Source organism: Lissotriton vulgaris, chromosome 9, assembly GCF_964263255.1.
Source record: "Lissotriton vulgaris chromosome 9, aLisVul1.2, whole genome shotgun sequence".
NCBI classification, from domain to species: Eukaryota; Metazoa; Chordata; class Amphibia; order Caudata; family Salamandridae; genus Lissotriton; species Lissotriton vulgaris.
Window position 1 is genome coordinate 188,905,415 of NC_141697.1, and position 15,163 is coordinate 188,920,577.

At 43.4% G+C, this 15,163-nt stretch overlaps 1 protein-coding gene across 1 annotated transcript in view; it reads left to right on the forward strand.

The window, feature by feature from the left end:
• The window catches only part of ABHD12B (abhydrolase domain containing 12B), a 249,505-nt gene that overhangs the window by 72,386 nt on the left and 161,956 nt on the right, over positions 1-15,163 (forward strand). Inside the window, exon 3 of the mRNA XM_086937311.1 lies at positions 8,984-9,086. Coding sequence (XP_086793437.1) covers positions 8,984-9,086 — 103 coding nt within the window. The remainder of the gene's footprint in view (positions 1-8,983; positions 9,087-15,163) is intronic.

A 15,163-nucleotide genomic window follows, 5' to 3' on the forward strand; every position in this document is an offset into this window, starting at 1 on the left:
TAGAAACTGAAACGGACAAAAATAAAAACCCCACCCCCCTACCCCCACCCTACACGCATGCAGAGGCTACGGCCTACCCCCCCCCCCCCCCCCCCCCTAGCAGTGTGTCTGTCGCCCCAAAAAGAGTACCCGAAATACAGATGAAGAAAAAGGGGAAGAAAAAAGAAAAAAGGTATCACATAAGACCGGAGGAGGGCCATACACGTAATTTCAAACAATCAGCATGTAAGACCTCGGCCGCCCATCCCCGGATCCCCGAACCAAAGGAAACCATAGGCAGCTCCACCGTCCACCCCCTGCAGCCCCAGCAGCGTATGCTACCGCAGTCATTGATAGGGGGAACTCAACCCTGGCCCCTGCGATCAGTATTATCGACGTGGTCCAGCTGCACGGCAGCCATCTTGAACGGGACAAACAAACGAAGCGACCCCAGTAGAGCATGACGCTGTCCAACAAAGTCTGTCCATTCCAATGCCATGCATGCGACAATGATATAGAGGGGATAGCACACTGTAACAGTCCACCCGGCCTGGGCATTAGCATCAGCTGCAGAAGAACGTAGGAAGCATCTCCAACAGACCACAAAGGAGTATCCAAACATGGCGTCTGAAGACGAGACCCCATCCCCTGAGCAAGCACGCAGACATCTGACCACTGCATCTCCATCGCAGACAGCATCTCGGGGATATCGGGATCACATACCTCCAACTCCTCGGAGCGCACCTGGGTAGGTAGTCCACAGAAATCGGACACAAGATGTGGCGCAGTGTCCCGCAACTGTGAATGCGCTCGGTCGGGCAAGGGCACAACAGGGAGAGCAGCATCCAGACGGTGCCCTAGGTCGCAGGCATTGTCGCATAGAGCAGTTCGAAAAGTATCCAGGGCACTCAGAATGTCCGCAATCCGCACTGGTGCCTCAGGAGGGAAGGATGCAGCAGAACTCGGTTCACGGGGTTCTGAAACTCGTAGCAGCCCACAAGACTGGTCATCCACGTCTCCATCGCAAAGCCGAGCACCTCGCTGGTGCATCGCATAGCATCGCCGGGCCGGGGGCACAAAGGGAACACAGACCATTGTGCACTGTGCAGGTAGAAACGCAGCGTCAGCAGCTGCCGTGTCACAAGTTGCAGCCCGGGATCATGAAAACAAGTTGCAGATGCTCGGTCTTTAAAATGGCTCCCACCGCATCACAGAGCGAGACAAGAAGCAAACAAAGCATTCACAAGCCTGGGCGGTGATACAGTGTTGCGATCGCAGCCAATATGCCCTTCGCGTAGAGAGGAGGAGAGCGAGGCAGAATATGATGCAGCAGCGGAAAGACAATTCAGCCGCTGCGCTCCGTCGGCCGGTTCAGCCCCGTCTACTGTGGCCGCTGCTATTGTGGGTGAAGTCAGCCGGTCTCGAAGAACAAAGACCCATCAGCGCCGGGTAGCGTCCGGGAGAAGGCAAGAACGTCCCACCGTGTCCACCGCAGGGAGCGCTTAGGGAGACACACCATTGGAGTCGGGGTCACCTCCCAGACCCGAAAACGCAACTCGAGAGCAGGATTGATGCCAGGATAAGCCACGGGACGGGAGGGAAGCGAGAGGGTCGGCGGAGCCGAAGGATCAGGCGGCCATCATGGTCGCAGGCTAGGCTCCTCCCAGTTTAATGTATTTTTAATTATAAACAACTGCTGTAGTGTTTCTCACAAAATTATACAAACAGTGCCACCAAGGGGCAGGCTTTTATAAGAGTCGGTGTTGGCAATAAAGTGTCGGTGCCGAGCACCGGAAGACAGTGGCTCAAATTGAGCACTGAGTAAATTCATGAATCAGAGGCATTCACTTATGTCTACTCGATTACGACTATTTTGACCAAAGTTTACATACCTTTGACTCATACCCGCTCAATTTGTAAATTGAAGTGGGAATGAGTTGTCAGTGGCATGAATGTGATTAACAGAGAAGAAATTATCATACGCCTAAGTTTAACAATATGTTTAGGTATTTACTCACTTTCCAGCTGCACAACATTATCTCCAGACAGGAAATCCACTGGTCAAGAAGTACCATTGCATTTAGTAATTTTTTTCACGAGTGGACCATTGGCCCACTGGATTTTCATTCAGAATTGGTAGGGGCTGACATTCTACACTCTTAATGCAAGCCCAGATGTCCATGTCTCCGATGAGACTAATCCTGTTGGATACAAGTTTGATAAACTATTTTTCAAAAAGAATAACTGAATCTTAGCACACTTATTTTAAACCTTTTTTCTTTGAAAAATCTAGCAAAGCAACATGATGTGATTTGAGGTACACTAAATTACACAGGAATTCAGCAGTCTCACACCTTTTCCATAATGAGAGCTAGTTCTAATCAATGAACATCATCCTGAGTTACTAGAGATACTCATCAGAATAGTGACCATCTGATGCTGGACTCCATTCCAGTACAAAAGCTAGATTTACCAGTAGTAATGTCCTAATAGGCACCAAGGAATAAGGTCAGCAATAAGCCTCCCCCCCCCCAGTTCAGAAAACAATTATCATTCAAACTTCAGCTTTAAAACTCCACCAATTTTATACCCAACTTTGAGCTTCTGAAAACACAAATGTTTTAATGCCAAACACCTGCTTTCCTTTTGGGTAAAGGAACCTATATGCCCCACTTAAACACTCCCCTATCCACTTAAACACTTCTCATTTTCGGAAACAATTACATCTTTTCCCTCAAAATGCCAGTTTTTCTTTATTAGCAAATAAATGTTTGCTCAGCAAACATCATGGTGTAATTACTTTCAAGTAGAATTGCATAATGTGGGAAGATTCTTCCTCTCATGCCCACGTACTAGCATCATTTGCTTGAGGAGGCTACCACAATGTAAGGGACAGTGTGTCGAGCATACCAGTGTTATGCAAAGGCCACCATTGTATCGGGGTGAACAGGTTATTGCCAAGGATGCACACATAATTTGAAAGAAAGCCATCATTATTCCAGCTGCAGCACTCTGCAAGGTTTGGAAGCTATTATTCCTTTTGTGGCCATAATTTGGCAATATATACTCACAGTATAGCAAGGATGGTTACCTAAATGCCAGAAATGGCCATGATTTGGCAACATTTGTCTAGGACCATTATGCTGGAATGGATACAAGTATGCTAGAATGGCCGGCATTGTTGCCATTGTGGACTCCTAAATGTCAAATGATGTAGGTGAGTGCTCCCACATGCAATGGTTTGCTGCCAGGAAGGACAGTATCTGCCATGGAGAAACACCTCACAAGACACATTCACATAAACACACACATGGCTCGCAGAGACATGTGCAACTGAGGCGGTCTAGTTCTGATCACTCCAAGCGTTCGTGACTTATCAAGGTCCCTTTTGCATCTGTACTTGACACAACTCAGACTCTGAACTGACTTACGATAGTCTGAGATCATCCCCCTACAGTCCTTTGGACTGTAGAGGCTAGTATTGGGGCAGACGTACAGTTCCATTTGATGACTCGTCCTAATGGACTGCTTTGAAGCCTTGAAAAAGTTTTCGAATGCGACGAAACACACGTCTGCTGTCATTAATCTTTTATATGGAATAAAAATGAATGGAATCAACAAACTGTTTACATGTACCCTTTGTGGAAAGAAGCTGAATCTACGTAAAAGGACCCGTTAGAGTGACAGACCTTCTTACTGTGGTTGTGGGGGTGCTCTGGACATTCCTAAAAGATTTTGTATAGATGGGTTTTCCTCCTATACTTGACACTGTTGGCAGGGCACAGTGGCCTCATCTTCATTGAGCACACCTGGGTTACATGTGATATTTTACTTTTCTGAAACTGTGTATGTGCTGGCATTTTTTCTACACCATTGTCATCCCATTGTTCGTATAAAAACACATATATACAGACTTTGGGGGCACTTAAATGAGTGATCCGCCTGCTCACGCATACACATGGGCACAAACACACTAGTGCATATGTACATGCCCGACACCAATGCTTCTACAGCACGGAAGGAACTTACCCTTCTCTGCTCATGTTTCATGCCATGCATGCTCTCTTCAACTCCAAGACTGTTCTCACATCCAGCTTGCACACGTCTCCTACTAATCCCATTTTTAATCTGCTTTGGCTAATGCCTGGCCCCGTTCTCATGCACACAATGGGGCAAATAGCACAGGCCTTGAACATGACCAATCATGTTACTTTGTGGCATGATGACGGTCTTGTTTCTGCCCCATGTTGTTAGTCACTCTTAGTGTGTTTGTGTATCCTCAGACCTTGAATTTGTTTTGGCTGGAATGCACGGATTCAACAGGGCTCCACGTCTGTGAGCTGCTTACTGTTAGCTGATGAGTTAGTGGAAGCTTATGAATAACACATTTAAACCCCTGCCATTAATCCTGTTAAAAATATGGCAGGTGGTCATCTTATTGATAAGGTCCTAAGAGACCTTTTTAAAACAGCTTATATTTAAGAAGCACAACATATTCACTTAATGTTACCAATTCCAAAAAACGTTGTTCTCTCATATCTGACCCTAAATGGGCTTTATTCATACATATTTTTGGTCTTAAGCAGACAACAGAGTGGGATACAATGTATCAACTGAAGGAAGAATGGTACAGGAAGGCGGGTTGTCAGAGGGCCGTGAGGGAAGATAGAGCACCACAGTGTTGCGCGGGCTGAGGTACGTTAAGTTTGCAGGTGGCATTATAAAGTGGCTTTCTTCAGATACCAAAGAGGTTTAAAATGACCAGGTGTTTCTTGCTGAGTAGGGGGTGAGCTCTTTTCTGACATGGAAGAGGGTTGGGTCTGGCAGATTTTGCCTGGGAAGTTCCACTTCTAGCAGCATAGCATGAGAATGACCGGTTTCCGGCCTTTTTCTTCCCATAATGCTTGCATTAAAATCTAACGATGCTGGTACTGCACATCTTGCATTGAGCTCCAGGTGTACTGAACTTGGGGCCAGATGTAGGTGGTCCAATACCGGTCGGTAACGGAAGAAATTACCGAATTTCGGCCGTTACCGACAGGTATTGGGCATTTGGGATGTAGGGGAGTATTTGATAAATAACAAATCGGTATTTACCGAATCGGTAAATGACATGTTGGAAGCACTTCGAAGAGTGCTTCTGTGCTTTAAGGATTCATTATTTACCAACAACTATTAGTTGGTGGAAAATAACGAATACCTGTGTAAATGCAAATCTGGGCATTTACACCTGTGCCATGTGACAGACATACATGCCCTTAGGGCATGTATGTGTGCCACACGTGCACACAGCGGTACAAAAGTGTGCACACAAGCACTATTCAGGGGTGCAACAGGGTGTCAAAGTGACACCCTGCCACCCTTGACTCTTGATTCGGTAATTGACATTCATTCATATGGGCCTCCAGGCCCATAGGAATGAATGGCAATTACCAAATTGGTAATTACCGATTCTGTAAATATCAAATCTCAACTATTCAGTAATTTTTACCGAATTATTACCTACGTATCATTTACAGATTCTAAAATACCGAATCGGTAAAATTTGGTATTTTAGAATCGGTAAATCCTATTTACCTACATCTAGCCCTTGGTTTCCAAATATTGGGCCCGATTGGGATCGCGGACGGACTTGAGTCCATCCGCTACCCCTGAGGAGGAGGGAACGTCCGCAGGGGCTGTGGCGTTCCCTCCGAGCAGATTTGGATGTGACCGCCAGGGTAGCGGTCACATCCACTATCTTTAACATTTTGGAGGGTGCAGCTTCAAGCTGCAACCGCCGCAAAGTTAAAAATGCATGCATCGCATTTGCATGCACAAAGCGGCAGGCACAGCGGTGCCTGCTGCTTTGTGCACGCAAATGCAGGGGGGTACCATAGGTACCCCCATGTGCACCCCTACCCCCCCTTCACCGAGGGGGCCCGCAACAGGCCCTCAAAGTGAAAGTCCCTATGCTTTTCCACGGCGGGGAAGCTGCCGCGGAAAAGCATGTCTTTCCCACCATCCGAATATGGTTGGCGGTGTCTGATAGACACCGCCAGCATATTAGAGCTTTTCCGCCGCGGTCGGAAGGCGACCGCGGCGGAAAAGCGGCGGACGGACTTCTCGTCCCCCCAGCGATCCTAAATGGCGGGGGGACATTGAAGGCTCCGCTGTGGAGAGTCTGCATCCTCCGGGCCGGCGGTAGCTTCCGCCGGCCCGGAGGATGCGGATTCTCTGCGATCCTAATCGGCCCCCAAGTTAGGTTCCATCATTGACATTTTTTCGAACAATGGACCAGGTCTTCAAGGATGGCTCTGAAACTATCTGAAATATGTAGTTATCCTGTTGAATTTTCAAATACATTTGATGAGGTGGGCATTTGCTTTAAAAGCTCTTTCAAAGGGTGCCAGAATGATCCAGGGACTCCAGCCAGTAGAACATAGCAGCTATCAAGATAAAATAGTACCAGTGCTTGAACAGATGTCCTAATGACTCTTCCGGCAGGAATGATTTACTCTACAGAGCAGAGTGCTGGAGTTTCTCTTGGATATGTAGATGCTGTATCTAAAGCATGTTCTGCAATCAGTCTTAATTGACACAACCGCCACGTTGATATATTTGACTGTTGTGCTCAAAAGGACAGAAAGCATTGGTGGTGTTTATTTCTTCTTACAGCCAATATGAACATTTTTCAGAGCAACCCAATCTGTAAGAAAAAAAATAACTTGTAACAGGGTTGAAAGTCAATGCTTGCGTGGTTAATCACATATTAGATAAATCAACATTGCTTCTAAACTGTAAGCAAAAAGGGTTAGTCAGCTGAGCAAATCACTGAATTTAAAATAATTTATAACTGACATCCTTTAGTCTTAGCAATTCATTTAATTGGGTTGTCACCAGTAATTAGCTCATTTGCATTTATAGTAATAAATGGGTTCTAAAATCCTTCTGAGAGAAATTTTAAAGTTGGAAACCAACTTTAAACTAAAGGCTCTCACCTAAATAATGTAAATGTCTCCGTTTAACACTTACTATGCTTTCAAATCCAGGACATGTCCGCAATTTACTTTTTTAACAAAATTGTAATGATTGGATTTTACTTGGATTACAATTGATGCATTAATGGAATTGTACTCCTTGTACATTGAATCTAAATGTATATGAAAATGTATACAAATGTAAATATATTTATATCAATGTAAATATATTTTCATAAATGTATATGTAAATCTATCTTTTTTTTAAAATAAAAAACAACGTATTATTAAGAACCATAAAATGTGTCCCTTCCCTAGAGTCCCCAGATAAAGGGCTGTAACACCATCAGAGGTGGACGTGCTATGCTTGAACCAGTAAGAACAGAAAGTCCATCAAAACCAAGAGAAGAGAACATTGCAGAAGAAATGTAATTATTGTTGTCCATTCCCACACAACCAATTTGTACTTCATTTATACCACCTGCTGGATAAAAAAACAGTCACCACCACAAAGACGTGCACATAGGACAGTCATCTGACTTTGGGCAGTCTGTACAGGGCAAGATGGAGGAATTTATTGGCGGGTGAGTTTGTACTCCTATAGCATCACAATTCAATGATTTATAACTTATGTATAAAGGTCTGTTCTACTGATCCAACGAAAACCGCATTGGACACTTGTGACCTCAGTAGAAGAGATGAAGAGATTAGGAAGAAATTGTCTGAGTATAATTAAATATTAAGAACTAGCATGTCAAATATAGAACTAGCATGTTGATCAAACTGGCGATGTAGCCAGGACTCTATCACAAATGACATGTACACTTGCAAAAAATGCAAATTACTACTGTAGCTTATTCGGTCTGATGATGATGATGTATCAGTAGAAGTAATTTGTTGGTATCGTCACATAAGCCTATTTTAATGGCTGCAAACCATTTTGTGAATGGTTTACACATCAGAAAACCTTTGTACATCAGCCCCTAGATCACGATCAAGTAACAGTTCCACCTGCAATCTCAAAACCCAGCTTCCCCTTCAATCTCATACATTTGAACCTGTACAACGATCTGCTGCTATTTGGCTAAGTTCATGCTATACAAATAGTGCATAATTGAATACTTCGTTTGTGGAGTTCTCTCCATGTTGCACCGCTCGTGCCCGTCCCGATCGAACTGGGAGTGTGGGACGCATGGCACCACTGTGTCGTGAGTTGCAGCAATTCTGAGATGATGCAGGAGGACCAGCGCTTCCCCCTGCAGTCTTAACTCGCGTCTAGTCAGTTGGCGGGTGAATTGCTGGGAACATTCTGGGCCATGAAGGGCCAAGGCAGTTGCTGTAGGGCCATTCTACCAGCCAAATCTTGTTCGCAGAATCCCTGGTAAAGGTTCTGGAGAAATATGTATCAGCCCGATCCAAGATGTCCGACACCATTTCTATTCCTATCTTAACCCAAACAGTTCTGGAGGCTTTTCCTTAATTCAATTTCCTCTTCCTGGACCTATTCAAGGGAGGTTTTCTGCTGGTTCAATGCGTTGCAACGCTACAAGTTCTCATGTTGTTTCCTCTCACATCTGGACTTAGCTTTCAGCAGTTCCTAGCTCCAGCCCTTTTCTTCCAGTGCATTGTCCTTCAGGTTCATGCGCCTTACTTCACTGTCTACGTGCTGGCTGTCTCCTCTGGTCACAATACTTTTACTACAACACCTAGGAGCTCCATCATCTTGTGAAGTTTTATTACCTTTTGTTTTTTCCTCCTCGGGTTCCTTCTGAACGGCACAACATTTCTGCTGGCAACAAGGCTACTGGAAGGGGTACCCCTTACCTTTGCCACTCCAAGACTTGGATGATCAGACATCGAAACTGCTTGGGGAAACCTACCCGATGCCATATTCGTGACTCCCTGCCCATTTTGGTATTGATATGATTGTGCATCCACTGTGAAATTATGCTTGATAAAAATCTGAGTGTAATTGTTTTCAGTATGGTTGAATGTAAAAAGCATTAGCTGTTAAAGTTGCTAACATGTCTTACTGTCTGTTTCAGTGAAAGCCCCTTTCTTTGTGGATTTGCAAAAACCTGAACTACTTTTGAATCACACTACAAATTTTTATCTTACGCCTGAGGATGGAATTACTGTTGGTGTCTGGTGAGTATATTTGAGGTGATTGACATCCAAGGAATGCTCAATTTGAGTTTTCTTTTTATTGAGATTTTCACAAAAGTTATCTCTTGTTAGTGGGTGTACTGACGTGTTTGGCCTGGTGGAAGTTGATGAGAAAGCAAAAGCGTTAATACTGTGTAGCCTAGATGCCACAGCACCTGCATTGAATGATTAACAAGCAGAAGTGACGTATAGTCTCTCTGGGGCTCTACTTTTGCCAGCTGTGTCAAGCGTAAAGCTTAAACCTTCTGGAGGTGATGAGTTACCAGTAGTAAGGAAATCAGAACATGAAGCACGTTGACCAACAGTAGTCCTACAAAGTCAATGTCGCCACATAAATAATGAATTAAAATAAATATCAGTAACATCCAGTACCAAGTAAATCATATCTGCATTAGGTCTACCAACCTCATCGTAAATTTTCATTAAAATACCATAATTTCAAGTATTTTGGAAATGGAACGATTGTTCTCCAAGGATGAACTTGGCCATTTCTGAAGATAAACACATTTTGCTGTTAAATACAAGATTTTATTTATGGAACTCGACACTAAAAAAGTCAGTTGAGTTTCCTTCTTGACTTCATGTGAAAAGGATAACTCCTCCCAGTAGCCACGGTGTCATCCTGCACTTAATAGTACATGTGAAAGGTGCAGTGTCTCCGAAAAAAATCCCAGTTAAGAGGAAAAAACACAAAAGCTATAGAACCCCTTTACAAACTTGTAACTCTTTATAGACGAGGAGAGATTAATAAAGAAGTTAATTGCAGAGCATCAAATATCCCCTGACATCCTGGAAGGGCAAAGTATCAAGCAAGGACATTGAAAAGGAGATCCAGTCAATGTTCCAACTACAAGAAGCAAAATCAGGGACAATGAGGAGGCAAAGAATGTGGCGAAAATAAAGGGAACTAATTTGTTGGCATGCATCCTTCGCTTGCAAATGCCTCCTTATGTTTAATTCCATTAGGAACTACCATCACAGGGAAAGACTCTAATTCATCTTAGATTGGGAACCACAAACGGAATTCTCTGGACATACTAACATCTTGGTAAGAGTAGTGTATTAGGCTTTATTGTTTTAGTTCATTAGTAAGCCACCCCAAATAATAATCCACTTTTAGACAGGCGTGTTTCCAGAGCTGGAGTTCAGTTTTATTTTATTTCGTTTGCGACAACTAGCAAGTGGTGGCCTTATCCTTTGATATGGTCAAAACCACCCCAAATAGTTCAAATTCACTTTCTTCACTTCACTTGTGAAGTAGTGTGGCTCACTGGTTAGAGGCGGCAGACCTGAGAGCAGAGGACGGCCCGGGACCAGGGTTCGATTCCCGACGCGGCAGGTTTCTGGACCAGGGTCAGCGGACTCGATAATTCTCTCGCCTCGGTGCCCACTCTGATCAGCGATCACACTCGGCAACTCTGGGCATTAGCTTGCCTCATCTTCACTAACGGCCCCACCAGACCGCCGGGGATGCCTGGTCTCACCCTGGAGATACCCACTAAGGGACCATCTCTCAGGGAAGCCAGGAAGGGTTTCGCAGCGGTCGAAGCGCGGAGATACTCCTCCGGGAGTCGATCCTAGCGCTATATAAACCTGCAATTAATTAAATTAATTAATTACACCCTGACAATGGTAACGTTTTGCAGAATGGCTTGGGGACTCCCGTTATGATAGTGAAATTTGTATTTCACAGAGAACTGTGAAATATTTTCCATATTTCACTATCGGTTATAGTTTTGATTTTTTACCACTGAATTTTGTCCAAGAAAAGCACTCAAAATTGTATTATAAATATACTAATATAAGATACATTTTATATATATTCTGTGCAAACTGGTTTGTGAATGTTGTCCCTACATTCTGCGGTCTGCGTCAAAAATATGTGTATATTTACTGATCTTTAAAGATGGGCAAAGCATCTTTGCCTTTGGTGCTGTAGTTTGTATGTCACTCATGTTCATAATAAAATACTGTCCACATCATCCTAGGAATAGAGCATGCTACTTTATTAAACTTTTAGACACTCACAAATATATGGCAGATTTGGTCATAAACTGCTTAACTTTACATAGATTTAAAATGTTTTCTCCTAGGATCATACATTTCTCCTAGGATCATACATTTGGTAAACTTTTGGTACATTAGAATTGTGTTCCTCTATTCCCTAGAACTCTAAATACTTGGTTTGCTCAAAAACAAACTGAGGTCACCCTTAAGTAAAGCAGTGTCTTTAGAAAGGCATGGATAATGCACTGGAAGAATATGTAAACTTTCTGAACCTAATCAAATTCTTTATAAGCCCCCCTCACTTATTATCGATTTAATTTCCTGCTAGTACTTCAGTGAAACTTACCTGTGACTGGAACAAAACTCCTTCTTGAGTGTCAGTCACTTCTCAGATGAATCAACAACGTTCCTTTCCCGGTTTAGCGGCTTTCCTGACCCACAGCATTCAACCCATGTAGGCTATCTGCTTGTTTTCGGTATATATAAGGGAAATTGTGAACTCCTGAGTTCACCTGACCACTACTTACCACAGCTCCGCCTCTAAACCTGCGCCTCTGCTATTGAGGTAGCGAGCTGGCTGACTGACACAGTCCCAGTCATCAGTAGTTGGACACCTCTCTCAGGGTAAACCTGAGAGGCCTCAGGTAATGCTGTAAAATCAGGAACTACTTTGGGGGTAAATACAAATGCAGCTTTGTGGACACCTAAAAGAATGCAGCTGCATGGCTCACGGTACAGAACGGAAATATCGTCGCAAAAATATCGACTTACCTAAATATCGCAGCAAAAATATCTACAGGAAGAAATATCGATGACAAAAATATCGTCTGACCAGAATATCGACAGACAGGTAAGTAATATCGTTAACATTAATATAGTTGTAATAAATATCGGTTACAAAAACATAGTTTACAATAATATCGTTTTTTAAATAATTATAAGTAATGTAGTGTTTTTAATGAATATTTGTAGTCAAAGTAGTATTTTTAGTAGTATATTATTAGTTAATAATGTATTTTAAGTTGAATTTAGTATTAATAGTTCCGTAGCGGGTTGTGGGTTTTTAGGGGAGTAGGGTGGGAAGTAATTTAAATATAATGAAATAATAAATTAATTAATGTTTTAAATGAATATAAATAGTGGAATAAATAATAGTTAATTAATTTCAATTAGTTAATTGAATAATAATTATGTAATTAATTATGTTAATTTTATAATTAATTTTAGGTGTGTGTACAGGATTTTTTTAGTGAAAATGTAGTAAATTAATTACAATTTAATTGATTCATTATTTAAATAATGATTACAAAAAAAATAATTATTGTTATTTTATAAATTATTAAATACATTTAGTAATTTTTACCCCTACACTATCCAACGCTTTCCCTACTGTTGCACCCCCTGGAGTGGGAATAGTAATTTTTACCCCTACGCTATCCAACGCTTTCTCTACTGTTGCACCCCCTGGAGTGGGAATAGTAATTTTTACCCCTATGCTATCCAACGCTTTCCCTACTGTTGCACCCCCTGGAGTGGGAATAGTAATTTTTACCCCTACGCTATCCAACGCTTTCCCTACTGTTGCACCCCCTGGAGTGGGAATAGTAATTTTTACCCCTACGCTATCCAACGCTTTCCCTACTGTTGCACCTTCTGGAGTGGGAATAGTAATTTTTACCCCTACGCTATCCAACGCTTTCCCTACTGTTGCACCCCCTGGAGTGGGAATAGTAATTTTTACCCCTACGCTATCCAACGCTTTCCCTACTGTTGCACCCTCTGGAGTGGGAATAGTAATTTTTACTCCTACGCTATCAATTGTTTTAATTAGTAATATATTGTATATTTTAATTATATGTATGTATTATTGTTGTTATATAAAGTAATGTGTAAAATCAATTTATATGTCCACATTTATTAAGTTTATAATTAAAAAGTGTAGTAAATTTGTTTTAAATAGTTAAAAAATAAAAGTAATGTATTTTGTTAATAGTCCTTATATTTGTTTATATTTAATGTAATTTTAAATTTTTTAAAAAGTCGATATTTTTTACATCTATATTAATTACAACTATATTTTGGAGTCGATATTTATGTACTTACCTGTTTAAGTATAGGGTGTCGATATTTTTGTAAACGATATTTTTACAACAATATTTATGTCAGCTATATTTTTGTAATCGATATTTTAACACCCTCCATGTGATGGCAAAATTCCATGTGTCTCGCGTCCTTTATCTCAACACCAGCCTTGGCATTCATTGCAGTGTTGGCATTGAAGGGTGCACCAGCTCTGGCTGCCAATGGGACATTCAGCATAGACGAGCTATCAATGCAGATGCATTAAGAATAAACAGTTAGACTGGCAAATGCACCAAGTTTATACACAGTCTCCATCCTTGCTAAGCAGGTGTCCTACATTAAAAGGGGGACCATAGACCTCATGAGGGTCACGCTTACAGCAGCCCTATCAACCATAAAACGATTGCATACGTCTCTGTGTGTTTGTCGGGTCCGACATCTTGGGTTGGGTAGTGAGGCGAGGCACTCCGCGTCCATCTTGCGTAAGGCAAGAGGCTAGTAGGCGGTCCTCCGCTCAGCGTAATAGTATTTCAGGATGGATAGATCGACGCGCAGCGCTCGCGCGCAGCGGGCGCGCCGGAGGTGCGCCAGAGGTAAGCCCGTTTGCGCCCGTTCGCGCAACGGACGCGCCTAGGGCTGCTACCTCTGGCCCCTCTGGCCCACTCCGTATTGCCTACTCTCGGGCTGAGCTACTTAGGCTCAGACCCTGTCAGAACCCGGTTAGGCAATCAACTATTAGGCGAATCTCCTGTGGGCTGCTTAACGTCAGATCCCTCTGTAAGCACTACACGGAAATTGCCTTCCTTATCGAATCTGAAAAACTCGATGTCCTCTTTCTCACAGAAACGTGGACTCGGGAGGACTGTGAGGTTGAGCTGGGCCTAGCCTGCCCCTCAGGCTATAAAATCAGTCATACCCCTCGCCCACTCAATCGAGGAGGGGGAATCGGGTTCATCTATAAAGACTCGCTGACCCTTTCCCAGCTAAAGATTCGAGAGGTACCGGGATTCGAACTGATGGGTTTTACAGTCAAACAGCAGGAGCTGATACTGTGCTCGGGTGTCCTTTGCTATCGTCCCCCAGGACCGGCACCTACCATATCGCTCCTTATTGACCTGATCTACGAACTCTCTAGTTCCCACTCCAAGTTATTGATCCTTGGTGATTTTAACTTGTGGGCAGGCGGCTCACTGGACAATGCACTCTTTTCCCTCAGTCAAGCCTGCACGGACATCAAGTTGGAACAGTTGGTAAATGTTACCACGCATCGGAAGGGTCATATCCTGGACTTAATATTTGCGGATCCGCAATGGGTATCAATAGAGGATATTAAGTGCCAGTTTTGGACAGACCACTTTCTGATTATGTTTTCTCTTTGTTCAGAGGATCACACCTCGCGGGAGGCCGGATTACCCCAAGCCAAGCTAGAGAGACCTTGGTCCCGAATTCTCAAAACCTCTCCACTGCCGAATATCTTAGGCAAAGACTTTAAGCTTGGCAACACAGCTGAGGAGAGCTACACTCTCTTCTGCCAGTCCATCTCGAGCTCGTTGGATAAGTTGGCACCCCTCCGGAAGTCACGAGGGAGGGTGAATCGAGCTAGCCCTTGGTATACGAGCGAATTACGCCAGCTTAAACTTGACTGTAAACGTGGAGAAAGGGCGTGGAGAAAACAGTACTTAGAATCGGAGAAAACTGTGTTCCGGACCGCCATACAAAAATACAAGGCTCAGATCAAGATGGCTAAAGCGACCTATCTTGAATCCACCTTGAATCACGCCCCAAACAAGGCACAGGCCCTTTTCAAAATTGTCAGGGACCTTGCCCACCCTACGTGCGTGGCCAGCTCTGTCCCCTCATCGCAAGTTCTTTGTGACTCACTTGCTGAAGCCTTTGAGGAGAAAATCTGCAGAATCCTGGAGGGTCTGCAGGACCCAGCTAATTCCACCACTGGTTTGGGAGCTCCGGAG